The sequence below is a fragment of the Ursus americanus genome, chromosome 25, assembly GCF_024610735.1.
Source record: "Ursus americanus isolate L20-20 chromosome 25, mUrsAme1.1.p, whole genome shotgun sequence".
In the NCBI taxonomy this organism is placed as follows: domain Eukaryota; kingdom Metazoa; phylum Chordata; class Mammalia; order Carnivora; family Ursidae; genus Ursus; species Ursus americanus.
Genome location: NC_142151.1, coordinates 5,776,826 through 5,790,150, shown reverse-complemented (window position 1 = coordinate 5,790,150; position 13,325 = coordinate 5,776,826). Strand labels below are relative to the sequence as shown.

Sequence of the window (13,325 nt, the reverse complement as noted above, 5' to 3'; positions counted from 1 at the left end):
GCCGAGCATTATGCTCCCCTGGAAACAGCTGCCTGGGGCTCGGAGACAGCAGAACCATCCCGAGACGCAGAGCCAGCCTCCTACAAACCCTCCCAGCCACCTTTAGCCTCCCAGACAATTATATTCTCTGAGCCGAGGGGAAGCCATCCTTGTGAGGAGAACAGTATGACATGACACCAGAAAGGATAATGCAAATAATCTCAGAGTTGCACAAATGGCCCCTTTGTGGGTCCCTGATTGGTGAACGAGGCAATCCTACAATGAAGCAATTTGTATTCAAGCTATTTTCCACAGCGGCATCCCAGAGAAGCCTTAATCTCCATCCTCCATGCTTGGCTCCTAGAGGCTCTGTCCGATTTCTGTTGACCTTGTCTGTGGTCGTCTGTGATTTTTTTGAAGTAGGCAGTGGGTTAAGTCCATTGCCAGATTCCAGGGGAAAGGACTGCCAACTGGAGCTCATTAAACCATGAGTGTGGTGTGGGGTGCAAATCTTGTCCTGTCACTTTCCTGATTAAACTCTCAGTGGCTTCTCAGTGGCTCCCAAGGCTCTTGAGCAGGGGCCCTGGCTGTATCTTTTCACTGCTCTCCCCTGGCCCTGGCCTTTGCTCTTCTCTTCTTTTTCAAATGTGTCACTCTCTGGCCATCTTTGGGCTGGGCCTTGGCGTAGATGCTTCCCCATTTCTCCCTCCCTCCCTTCGCCCGTCTGCCTCTGCTTTTGTGAGTTCCTGCTTGAAGTCGTATCTTCAGAGAGGCTCTCTTTAAAAAAAAAAAAAAAGATTTCTTTATTTCAGAGAGAGAAAGAGTGCAACAGGGGGAGGGGCAAAGGGAGGGAGGGAGAGGTACGCAGACTCCCGCAGAGCCCCCATGGGGCTTGATCCCATGACTCTGAGATCACGCCCATGACCAGAGCCAACATCAAGAGCCGGAGGAAAAAAGACAGTCTCTTCAATAAATGGTGCTGGGAAAATTGGACAGCTACATGCAAAAGAATGAAACGTGACCACTCTCTCACACCATACACAAAGATAAACTCTAAATGGATGAAACACCTCGATGTGAGACAGGAATCCATCAAAATCATAGAGGAGAACATAGACAGCAACCTCTATGACATCGACCAAAGCAACCTTTTTCATGACACATCTCCAAAGGCAAGAGAAACAAAAGATAAAACGAACTCATGGGACTTCATCAAGATAAAAAGCTTCTGCACAGCCAAAAAACTAAGAGGCAGCCCACGGAATGGGAGAAGATATTTGCAAATGATACTACAGATAAAAGACTGGTATCCAACATCTACAAAGAACTTCTCAAACTCAATACGTGAGAAACAAATAAACAAATCATAAAATGGGCAGAAGATATGAACAGACACGTTTCCAATGAAGACATACAAATGGCTAACAGACACATGAAAAAATGTTCAAAATCATTAGCCATCAGGGAAATTCCAATCAAAACCACACTAAGATACCACCTTACGCCAGTTAGAATGGCAAAAACTGACAAGGCAAGAAACAACAAACGTTGGAGAGGACGTGGAGAAAGGGGATCCCTCCTACATTGTTGGTGGGAATGCAAGTTGGTACAGCCACTCTGGAAAACAGTGTGGAGGTCCCTTAAAAAGTTAAAAATTGAGCTACCCTATGACCCAGCCATTGCACTGCTGGGTAATTACCCCAAAGATACAGACATAGTGAAGAGAAGGGCCATATGCACCCCAATGTTCATAGCAGCATTGTCCACAATAGCTAAATCGTGGAAGAGCTGAGATGCCCTTCAACAGATGACTGGATTAAGAAGATGTGGTCCGTATATACAATGGAATATTACTCAGCTATCAAAAAGAACGATTTCTCAACATTTGCTGCAACGTGGACAGCACTGGAGGAGATTATGCTAAGTGAAATAAGTCAAGCAGAGAAAGACAATTATCACATGGCTTCTCTCATCTATGGAACATAAGAACTAGGAAGATCGGTAGGGGAAGAAAGGATAAAGAAAGGGGGGGTAATCAGAAGGGGGAATGAAGCATGAGAGACTATGGACTATGAGAAACAAACTGAGGGCTTCAGAGGGGAGGGGGGTGGGGAATGGGATAGGCTGGTGATGGGTAGTAAGGAGGGCATGTCTTGCATGGTGCACTGGGTGTTATACGCAACTAATGAATCATCGAACTTTACATCAAAAACCAGGTATGTACTGTATGGTGACTAACATAATATAATAAAAAAACATTAAAAAAAAAAGAGTCAGGGGCTTAAGCAGCTTTGCCACCCAGGGGCCCTCAGAGAGTCTCTTACTCCCTCAGCCTCTGCCTTTCCTCTTTCATCATATTTATCGTTCTTGTTTAGACTCTGTTCCTCCCGTCTCCTGTACGTTCCGGCAGGGCAGACAGATCTGCTCTGCTCACCCCTGTGTCCCCAGTGCCTAGCATCGTGTCTGCTACACGGGAGGGACTCTATGGAAGGGAGGAAGTTAGGAAAGATGACTTGCTTAGCTCTTCTGTTCCAACTGGGACTGGAACCACAGCCCTCACGCTGCAGATGAAGTAGCAGCCCGTGCTTGACCCGAACGCCATGCCCAGTCTCCAGACAACAGGTGGCGAGGGTACCCCCTCCTGCCCTCAAATAGATCTTCCATGTTTCGTGGTGACATGCAGTGGTATATGCAACAGAGTATTTCTGCATCTCAAGGTTTTGCTCCTTCCTCCCTGCACAGATGTTCTCCTGGGAGGCTCAATCCTTGCCCTGACGCAGAGAAGGATCCCTATTGTTTTGTTCTTCTAATGCCTTCTGACTCACAATGCCACAGTGGCATGTGCATCGGCCACACTAATGAAAATTTATGCCACTGGGGAGGTGGCTGGTTATTTGCTATTAAGTGGAGCCAGACGAGCCTCATCTAAGCATTTCTGTGGTTACTGCAGTCCAGATGAGGTTCCCAGCCTGGTCTCCACCTCCCCCCTCTTGCCAGGCCCAGAACGTGCTTCTGAGCCACCAACCCTGACCCTCAAAGAGACTGGGTGCTCTGAGTACACAAGCTCAATACATTATGAATCAAAACCAAATACCACCAGAGGAAGATTGTCCTGGGAACAGCAGCATGTGTCAGATTCCAGAGTAAAGTGAACATTTTGGATTGCTACTTCTCCTCTCTGTGGGACGTGGACCAGGCACTAGACGTGGACTCTAGGCTCAGTCTCAAGGTCACTGGGAAGTCCTTGTGTCTGGAAATCCAGACGGAGAGAGCCAGAAGGGGAGGCCCTGCCCAAAGTGCCCCAGGTGGAGCTATGGCATCTCGCTGATTGTGAATCTTTTCATTCTAATGGAAGGACATGTGCAGTTGGTGTCAGTGAGTCACTTCCTGCTGGAGGTTGGGGAGATCTCCACAAACCTCTTGTGAGCCCTTTAAGGAGCTAACGAACAGGAACCATTGAGCAGGCCGCTCTGCCCAAGGCTTTTGGCAGAAACCCTGCATGTGTGCCACCTACAGTGAGAAGCCTGCAGTCCGGGGGCTGGGTCGGCTGCTGACCTTGGCTCTGACAGCAGAGCCTGCCGCCCCCAGGACCTTCAGAGGCCCACGGGCATGGGCACCCTGGCATGCAGGGCAGAAATATTACTAAAATAGCAATTATAACTGGAATTGTGATTGTGCTTTACAGGTTCCAAACATGCTTTGTATTAATCTCATTTCATCCAGGTCAACTCTTTCTGAGCCTCATGGATGGGGCGTGACTTGCCCAAAGTCACACAGTTAGTAAGTGGTCCCACTGGGGTTTGCCTCAGGCTTTGGTTCCAATCCTCACGGCATGTGGCAGAGTTGTCCAGAGACTGATGCTTCCCTTTGGAAGGGGGGACAGTAGGGCCTGGGTCAAGTGACCCAGCATCCGGGGAGTTTCTTCCAGCCAGTTCAGCTGCTCTTAACCCTGAGGTGCTAGCTGGAGCCTAGTATTTGGGAAAGAGCCTTTTCACTTCTGCTGTGTTAAATGGCCTATGGTTAGGATCAAAAAGGGTCCTGGACTCCTTGAGTGCTGTCATTCTCTGAAAAATGACAGACCAGGTCCTTCTATGGGATTCACAGATAGCAGGGCAATTCAGGCATATTCTCCTTCTGTTTCATAGGCTTAATGACTGAGAGATGCTAAGGAGGCCAACACCTCACCGCCCACCCTGATACGGTTTGTGTCACTGAGCTGGGCTCATACTACAGATGTGGGGGGATGGGGTAGAGCAGGCTGCTTATGGAGGTTGCTGAGGGACCTCATTTCTCAGTCTGGGGGCAGGAGTGAGCCCAGCCTGCCCAGAGACTGACAACCAGACAACACAGCCAACCAGGTAGGGATGGTGCCTCCTGACTCTACTGCCTGCCATTGCCTAGCTCAGGGCGGGGAGCCCGCTAAGCAGCCAATAAATGCTTGTTGGGCAAACTTCTGATCTTTGAACATGTTGTGTCTGGGCCTTAGCTGAATATGAGCTCATTGTTTCCAGTGGGTTGAGCGCCAGGCAGCTTGGGAGACTCTAGATGTGGTTGGACAGGTGTGAGGAGATCACCCATCCTTACACAGGCTTATCCAAGACCCCAGGCCAAGGGTTTGGGCACAGCCTGTGGCAGCCCGAGGGTCTAAGGCAAGCTAGAGGGCCACAGGGGTGGGGTTGCACTCAGAAGCCAGGAATACAGGGAGGTGCTATTCAAGACAGGGACCCAGAAAAATCTGTCTTCAGAAACAGGGCTCCAGAACCCAGGCTGGGGGACTCCCTGTGCAGTGGCAGGGGTGGGGTGGGTTCAAGAACAATACAGACCAAAGATGAAAGATAGGAGATCACCCCATGATCACAGCTGGCCCCTAGGCTGAGGACAGATTTTCAGGCAACTGGTCCCAGCCACAAGAATGGGCTGAGATGTCTGGCTTAATTTCACTGTGTTACAGAGGTCTGGATTCAAGCTGGGCCTTGAGGTGGGGTGCCAGTTGTGATACCGAGAGGGAGGAAGGCTATAGAGACAGGGGAGCAGGGAGGGCCTGGCACAGGGGAGACAGCCTCCATGGGGTGGTTTTTACGAGAGTAAGGAAAATGTCAGCATCTCCCTAGGGGTACAGATAGAGGGACAGAAAACCAGTAGTCTTAGAACGGCTCCTGGACACATTTCGTGAAGTCAAGCTGGCCAGCTGTCGCTCTGTCTCCTCCCACCTGCACCCCCATGCTGTTCAATGGGATGGGCAGGAAGAGGCCGGTTTCTGCCCCTGGAGCCTACATTCTAAAGGGGAAGAGAGACCATGCATGCAAAGGCCCTCAGAGTGACTCAGGTAGACAAGGCCAAATAAGACCTCAAAAGAAGCCCCATGGCTGTGGGTCTGGGCAGAAGTTGGCTTGGAATGGGAAGGAGAAGTTCCCCCAAAGAGGAAGAAGGGAAGAAGAGAGACAGGAGTTCCTGGTAGGTTTTGTATGGTCTTAAAAAAAAAAAAAAAAGCAGAGTCAGGGACAGATAAGGTTTTATAAGTGAAGTCATCTTTGCAGTGTCCCTATCGTCATGCCAAGACCTCATCAGGCACTTCGATTAAGACCATGCTCCAAGCAGATATTGCCTATTTTCCACTGAATCAGAGGGAAATTATAATCCCACTAGAGCATTCTGTGGGCAGGAGGAAGGGGCTGCCGTGGAAGTGCTCCTTCGTGCTTCCCCAGGCCTCACCCCTGCAGCCCAGGAGCAGAGATGGGAGTGGCATGGCAGAGGCTGGAGACCTAGGACCAGGGCAAGCTGCAGGGGTGACCTTCTTCTCTTCTGGTGGCTGGAGAGGCCCAAAAGACCTCTGGGCCTGCTCAGCCCAGTCCTCCCTTGTCCCCCAGGGATGTCAGGGATACCTGCAAGCCCCAAATGCCTGGAGCACCCGGAGGGGGGGGGTATCTTCCCGGTTGGCTCCTGCCAATGTATGATTTTACCCCGTTGACCATGGAAGGAATCCTCCATGTACTTGGCTGGACTCCCTGCCCAAGGAAAGGCAGAAAGTAGGGGTTCCCCAACTGCCACCACAGTGAAAAGTCACTAATGAGTTTCCTCAAATGCCCTCTGGGGGAGCCCCCACCCCCATGTCTTTCTTCAAGCCCCCTTCCCTCTCCTAACATATTCACTGCTGTCCCCTCAAGTTTTTCTGTCCTTCTTGTTTAATGCGTGGACAATATGAGGTTAGCTGTACTTGTCCAAATACAAGGGGAGGCCTTCAGGCCTGGGTTCAGAGGGACCACTGGGCAGGACTGAGGTCACAGCCCAGCTCTGCTACAACTCCACTCCTCCTCCCGGGGCCGCAGTGGGCCCCTGCTACAGAATGGGTCGGAGTGCCTCTGCCCCTAACTCCCAGGACTCTGGGGAAGCCAGCAAGTGCATTGTGGAAGGGTAGGGACCATTGCTGCTGGAGTCACCGATCATTCTCAATGGCACTGCCAGCCCCGGGACACCCCACCCACAGCCAAGCCAAGCCAAGCCAAGCCAAGCCAAGCCAAGGTCTCCTCTGCCTCCTCCCCATCTTGGGCCTGGTCAGCTCCACCCACTACCTCTAAAGGGCCCTTCTTCCTTCCCAGCACCTGGGATATCTCTCCCAGGGGAGATGACCCAGATGAGATCACCTGTCTCAGAAGCTAAAGAATAATCCAAACCCAAACCAAATCAAAACACTTCACCATGCCTGGCAAAGTACATTGACTTCCATCCTGAGGAGATTCGGTTACCACACCTGGACAGAGGCTGCAAGTTTTGCTGACAGGTCTGTAATGGAAAGTATGATTGGCTCAGAATTGGAATGTGGGACAGCCTTTTACTAGTTAGAGGAAAACAAACGTGGGCTCCAAGGGGCCCAGCATAGCTTTTCTTGGAGCCCCTGAGTCCCATTGTGCAGTTTTTGCACTAGACCAAGGGGTGGGGGACTGAAATTCACCTTGCCGGCCAAGCAGAGCATCCTCAGAGCTGCGTGTGCCTACAGGAGGCCTCTTTTAAAACTCAGGCAAAGACCCCGTATCTGCCTACAGAGCCTGTCCCCCTTTCTGAGTGATGATTGTCCCCGAGAGAATATTTCAGAGCTGATGGGGGCAAGAGATAACGTAAAGATGCAGGAGGGTAAAAATGTGGTTCTGGGCCAAGCGGTGGGCACCCAGCCGAGACCCAGATGCTGCTTGGGCACAGCTTCCGGTGAAATTGCCCAGAACTCACCCCAGGAGAGAAGGAAAGAGAGAGAGGGGGTCCAAGATTCCACTAACCTCTGAGTATAAGGGCCAGGGGGACTCCGGGGTCACCTAGATACGTCATTTTCAGAGGTGTTTGGTTTTGGTCTTGGTTCCTCTTCATTTCTTTATTTCATTTTATTTTTAGTAGTAGAATCCTTTTTCCCAAAGAAAATTAAAACAGACAAAGGAAGTATTGGGTTGTTTCTTTTTTTAATCTGGGGAGAGGGAAACCCAGAGCTCTGCCCACCTTGATCCTGACACCTCCCCAAGCCCTAGGGCTCCCCAGGACACAGTGTGGAAAATATTCACCCAGTCCAGCTTCTTTTCCTCAGTGGCGATAAGGAAAGTGATGTGACTTGCCCAAGGTCCACAGAGGCAAGCCTACACCCCCATGTCCCAGGAGCCTGGCCCTCTTCCTTCCCACATGGCAAAGAGGCAGGTGGTCAGGCTCCTTGGCAATTGAATCTTCAAGGCAGCTAGGCCTGGGTCCCTACCCACAGGTAATGCCCCTGTCTTTCCCTCAGGTGATTGTTCCCAGCCACAAAAATCTCTCATCTGGTTCTGCCCTCTCTACGATGGACCCAGAGTCTAGAATCTGAGAGGTGGCAGGGCTGAGGAAGTTGAGGGCACTGGAGACTTACCAACCATGCTGTCGGGAGGAGCTGCAGTGGGAACCTGGGGTTCCTCAGTGGGAAGGCCCCGTTCGAGGTGGGTGAGCTCCTGTTGGTGTGGACGGTGGCAGGCCAGGCCAACCACTGGCCAGGAGTGAGGGAGCAGGGATGAGACTCTGCGGTGACGCAAACTCTCAGCACCTCGGACAAGAACAATCCCTGCACTGGCCTTCCACTCAGACCCTGCCCCAGTTTCTCCGCAGGGACCCAGGACCACCATCTCCTGCTTTCTCCGGGCCCTCCCAGCAGGACGCGTATCCCAGATTCTCCTGTTCCTGAGCTTGGCCTCCCTCCAGGCTCCATGTAGCCTCTTACTGTAGAGCGTTCTTGGTTAGCTCACATCCCCCCACCTCACGGCTAAGGCCCTCTTCCCAACCTTGAGAGTTTGCAGAGAACATGCCCTTGGACCAGTCCTGAGTTTCACGGCTGCTTCTACCAGGAACTGCCTTCTGGGAGCTGGGAGCAGCATCTGTTGCTCCTTGGACCTTCCATTCCAGTGTGGCCTCTGACGTCCTCCTGAGCCCTCCCACCCCAGAGCACCAGGAACACAGCCAGGCCATCGCTTCGCTCTCATGTGCATTTATTGAGTGCCAACAGAATGCGTGGTACTATGCTCAGGGTTCAGAGCCACATTCTAGTCAAAAGGAGACCAGAGCTAGTACAGAGAACGTGTCATAGCTGCTTAACATCTGTAAGGGATGGGGAAGGGGGAGAACTTATCACAAAACAAACTCCTATTCGAAAGCAACAGAATCTCCTCTGAGAGTAATATATATTCTACGCACACACACGCACACACACGCACGCACACACACACACACACACCCTGAATGAACACAGAAACACACCCACGTGGTTGTATATGCATGCATATACAGGTGTCGTGGGCAGAGAAGCTAATGGATCTGCTGGAGGCGCGCACGCGCACGCACGCACGCACGCACACCACCGCACAGACGGGTAATCTGGCTTATGCTATCAAAGACACTATGTCTCCAGGTTCTAGTGAAGCAATCTGTCCTAGATGCCTGCAGCATGCAAAACTGGAAGTTCCGGAGAGCCACAGTTAAGGAGGACAATGGGTATACGTGTGTACTTTTCCCTCCTCGGCGCCCCAGCCACCACACTGGAGGCTGCTCTGTGTCGGCGACAACAAAGCCTCTGTGAAGGGCTCCCAGAGCAGAGCTGAGGAGCGGGAGGCTCTCTGTCCAGTGGCAGGGCCCACGGGAGCCCTGGTGAGTTCACCAATCTTCAAGGCAGAATTTAAAACTCTGGTTTTCGAGTGTATAGTCCTGGAAACGGTATTCCTTGTGACGGAGCCGCAGATCGAGGGCAGAGTTTCTCTTCTTGCTCGCTCTCTGCAGCGTCCCACGTGTGCTAACGCATTTTGTAGTCATTAGATACAGATGTTTCACACAGCTGTCCCTTAAAATCCAAATCTACCGTGAAATCGAGGTCTCGCTGCAAAGGAGAGGCAGAGCGGCCCGGCATTAGTGTGGTAGCGAGGCAAGCGCCACCCGCTCCCGCAGGCAGGGGGATGGGGGCGACCGTGTTTCTAAGGTTTTTCTAGCTAAGGGGTTCCCACGAACAGCCCTCGGGAGTCTATTCTGGTGTCTCATTATCCTCACAGGAAGTTCTTTGATTTCGAACCTAAACCCTTCCTGTTATAATATAGAAATGTTCCCTCTGATTTAATCCTGAGAGAAAACAGAGTGGGGTGGTTGAGTCTTCTGTGGCACAACCCTCAAAGCGTTCTCTAGACTCTTTCCACACACACTCTCACACGGCAGTTACTCAAAAAGAATCACACGCTCCCCGACCCACCAGGCCCACTGAAGAAATGTGAACTAAACATCTTCCGGGCCACCAGAAACTGTTATTTCCTGGCTTGGCCTGTTCTAAATGAGCTGAAACCCATGGCAACAGCCTCCGTGCTCAAAGCCCCTCAGATGAAGAACTGGCAGCTGTCCTCAAGGCTGAGAGTCCAGAGCAGGCCCTAAAGAAAAATCTGTTGTCCTTAAGGGACCACAGCTGGAGGTCTTCAATGAGGTCTAGTCAGATCCACACCGGCTTCCGACTGCCCCTCCCCCAGTACCTTGTCCGGTTGTGGGTAAGGCACTCGGGCACCTGGGCGAGGGGTTCCTGGGAGCTGCGGGGAGCCGGGTTCCTGGGAGCTGCGGGGAGCCAGCACCCTGGGTCCCTTCCTCTCTCTGACCCTGGCCCAAACAGAGTCTGCCTCAGCACTCACCACATTTTTGGCATTTGGCTTCATGGATATGGTCCCATAGATTTCTTCCCCCCTCCGGACAGTGAGGTAATCTTCCAAGTAGAAGACAGTCTGCTTCCAGTGGGTGTAGGGGGCATCAGGGGCTGAGGGGAGAAGAACAAGGTAGGTGGGAAGGAAGAGTCAGAGAAGAAATCTCCAGAAGGACTGAGGCTGACACCCTGCCTAGAAGTTGCTGGTCTTCTTCTGGGATTCACTGAACCAATTCCCAGCACTCTTGCAGGGTCAGTGCCCAGCCCTTATAGCCTGCCTCCAAGGCCCAGAAATCCTCACTCAGCCGCAGTGCTCCTCCTTCCATCAAATTCCCATCTCCTCAGGGCTACTGATTCTTCACAGGGAATCAGAAGAGAAAGACACTGGTATCACAAGTTCATTCCAAGGGGTGGGATGAATACCCTCTCACCGACTAAACTCATTAACATAAATGAAACTCAAAATGCTACTGTTTTTAATTAGTTCAACTGGGGGAAGACTTTCAGACAGTGTAAGGGGGAGATTTGTAGAGTAGGCCATCCTGGCTCCCCTTCAATGACATCATGTATGCAAGTTCCATAGCTAAACCAGTGTTCCACTGACACCCAAACCTACACAAAGCTTTCCCTGCCACTTCTCTGCCCTAAAACCAAACTTAGTACCCTTGGCCCAAGCCTGCTGTGGGGTTTCAGCGGTGTCCTCCTAACTGAACCAAAAAGAAGTGAGGATGGGGCACCTGGGTGGCTCAGTCGGTTAAGCACTTGATTGCAGCTCAGGTCATGATCTCAGGGTCATGAGATCGAGCCCCACATCAGGCTCTGCACTCAGCAGGGAGTCTGCTTGAGATTCTCTCCCTCCTTCTCCCTCTGCCTCTACCCCCTCAAAGAAATAAATAAATCTTTAAAAAAAGAAATGAGGGATAATTCTCATCCCACAGTCCCCCCACTGGTCCTCAGCTCACTTGTCCTGCATGACCCAAAGCCACAATGATGCCGGCGCCTCCCCTGTATTTGCTATTAAATCCCATCCAGCCTCTCTTGACACACTACTCAATCTACAGCCAAATGAGGGGTCCTGCTTATGGGCCATCTTCCTCAGCACCAAGTGTCTTTGGCAGATTCTCCCCTCCCTGTTCAGCAGGCTCTCTCTTTCTCATCTGTCAAGGTCACCTCCTCTGGGAAGCCTTGCTTGATGGCCCACCCTGAGCTTAAGCTATGACGGTGCCTATCACACTATGGCATAAATGCCTTTTTTTTTTCAGCTATTTGCTTTCTCCATAAGACTACAATTTCCATAAGGACAGGTGCCATGCCAGGCTTGTTTACTGTGACATCCTTGGTGCCTATCACCACACTTGCTAGATCTATAAGTACTGAATGTATGAGCAATAATAAACACAGATAGTAGACACTTCGTTATGCTTCAAGGTACCCATAGATGTTTAATTACATTGGAGGCTTTGAAAACTGTAGATAGTAGAAGAACCCACTATAGTAAGTTCCTCTTGCCCGTTTAGGATCTTACCTTCCTCCACCTGGATTTAGGACTCCTTAATACTGATTTTCTCTTTGCTTAGGACCAGAGCTAAAGATGAGAAGACTTGGGAGACTATAATAAGTGCCTTTCAAATTCTTCAAAAGCTGTCATATGGAAAGACTTATATGTGGCCTTACATATGGTGTTGGAGGTAGAACAAAGGCTAGTCACTGGAAATTACTAGAAGGCAAATTTCTAATTCATCAGGAAAAATGAGGGCTGTTCTGCAATCATCTGAACTACCTGACATCCAGCCTCAAGGTGGTCCTACAAGAACCAGTAATGGGATTTATCATGTGCTGAGTCAGACCGGTTCACCTGCAAGATCTTATAAACCCCAAGATCTGTTTAAATGGTGGTGAAGAGTCTGTCTTTCTTTGCCCTTTGCAAAATGAACTGGCTTGATCAAATGTCAGTGGTTTGGTTAAAGACTTGTGTAGCCTTCCAATGTGTGCATTTGGGAAATCAATGCGAACTCAAGGTCATGGAGGGGAAAAGCAGCCTGAGCACTTGGAAAGGCTCAAAGAAGGATCATGAATGTGCAGTCTGTGCCTCTCGGATCCTAGATCCCCAAACATCTCCAGCCTTCATGGCCTCTAAGACATACCGCTGTCTATGGACAAAGTCCACCTGTCCCAGCACCTTCCCTGACAACTACATCTAAATAAATTGTCAAAAGATAGTCTCTGGTGTGTGTGGAGAATGGCAGTGTATGACTGACAGCACTCTCACCCCCACTTCCTCCTACACCAGCTCAGACAGGTGTCTCTCCTGTTCCTGAAGACCTTCAGGCAAGGAGATTCAAGCAGCTTCCTTCTGTCACCTAATCAGATGTTGTAGGAGGGTCCCAGAGATTTCACTGGCTCAGAGTTGGCAGCCATCAAGCCTAGGTGTATCTGATGGTTGTCCAAAATATATGTCAGCCTTGGGTTGGAGAAAAGTGGTTTTTTTTCCTCTTGACATCAACATCAAAAGTTTGAGAACCTCCCCAAACATTTAATTTCTGTAATGGGTCCATTAGCCATGGACTAATTATCTAAACCAGCTTTCACAATACTAATTCTCCATCGAGGTGTCCAGGAGAAGCTGATTAAAATTCACATGTCTTGACTCTACTCCTAGAGACTTGAATTCATTCATTCTGGGGGACATGAAGGGGGCAGACTTGCCAAGACTTAAAGATCTCCCCCCAGGTGTTGTAGACACACAGCATGGCTGAAAGCACTATGTAAACCCGCTCTTTTGCATCTAATAATGTCTCCAGATGGGCAAGAGTGGAAAATACGTTTAATTAGGCAACAACAGGCCCAGTTTCCCACCTCCACATTGCCATGTGTTTGCACTATGATCCTGGGGCTAATTTTTATATCTGCGGAATGTAGGGTGTGATATTTATCTCCCCAGATACTTTGAGGATTAGATGGGATGACAAGGGGGAAAGGGTATACTAAGGGTGACCAAATCTCCTGCTGTGCCCAAGACAGCTCCAGGTTACTTGTCTTCTGGCATAACTATGAGTAGCTCTCCCTTTCACTATCAGAAGTGTCCTTAATTGAAAGATAAATTATATGGTCACCCTATGACACATTAGGCCAATGTTAGGGTATTGCTAAGCCATTATAATATAATAAACCGTTATAATATAAT

General features: G+C 50.3%; 1 protein-coding gene across 1 annotated transcript in view; it reads right to left on the bottom strand.

Annotated features, from left to right (window-relative positions):
* Nucleotides 1-8,448: 8,448 nt before the first annotated feature.
* PRMT8 (protein arginine methyltransferase 8) overlaps nt 8,449-13,325 on the bottom strand; it is a 62,674-nt gene continuing 57,797 nt past the window's right edge. The window contains exons 10-11 of the mRNA XM_087855909.1: nt 10,134-10,255; nt 8,449-9,346 (exon numbers count right to left, since the gene is read on the bottom strand). Of these exons, the coding sequence (XP_087712035.1) occupies nt 9,263-9,346; nt 10,134-10,255 (206 nt within the window). The 3' untranslated portion in view covers nt 8,449-9,262. The remainder of the gene's footprint in view (nt 9,347-10,133; nt 10,256-13,325) is intronic.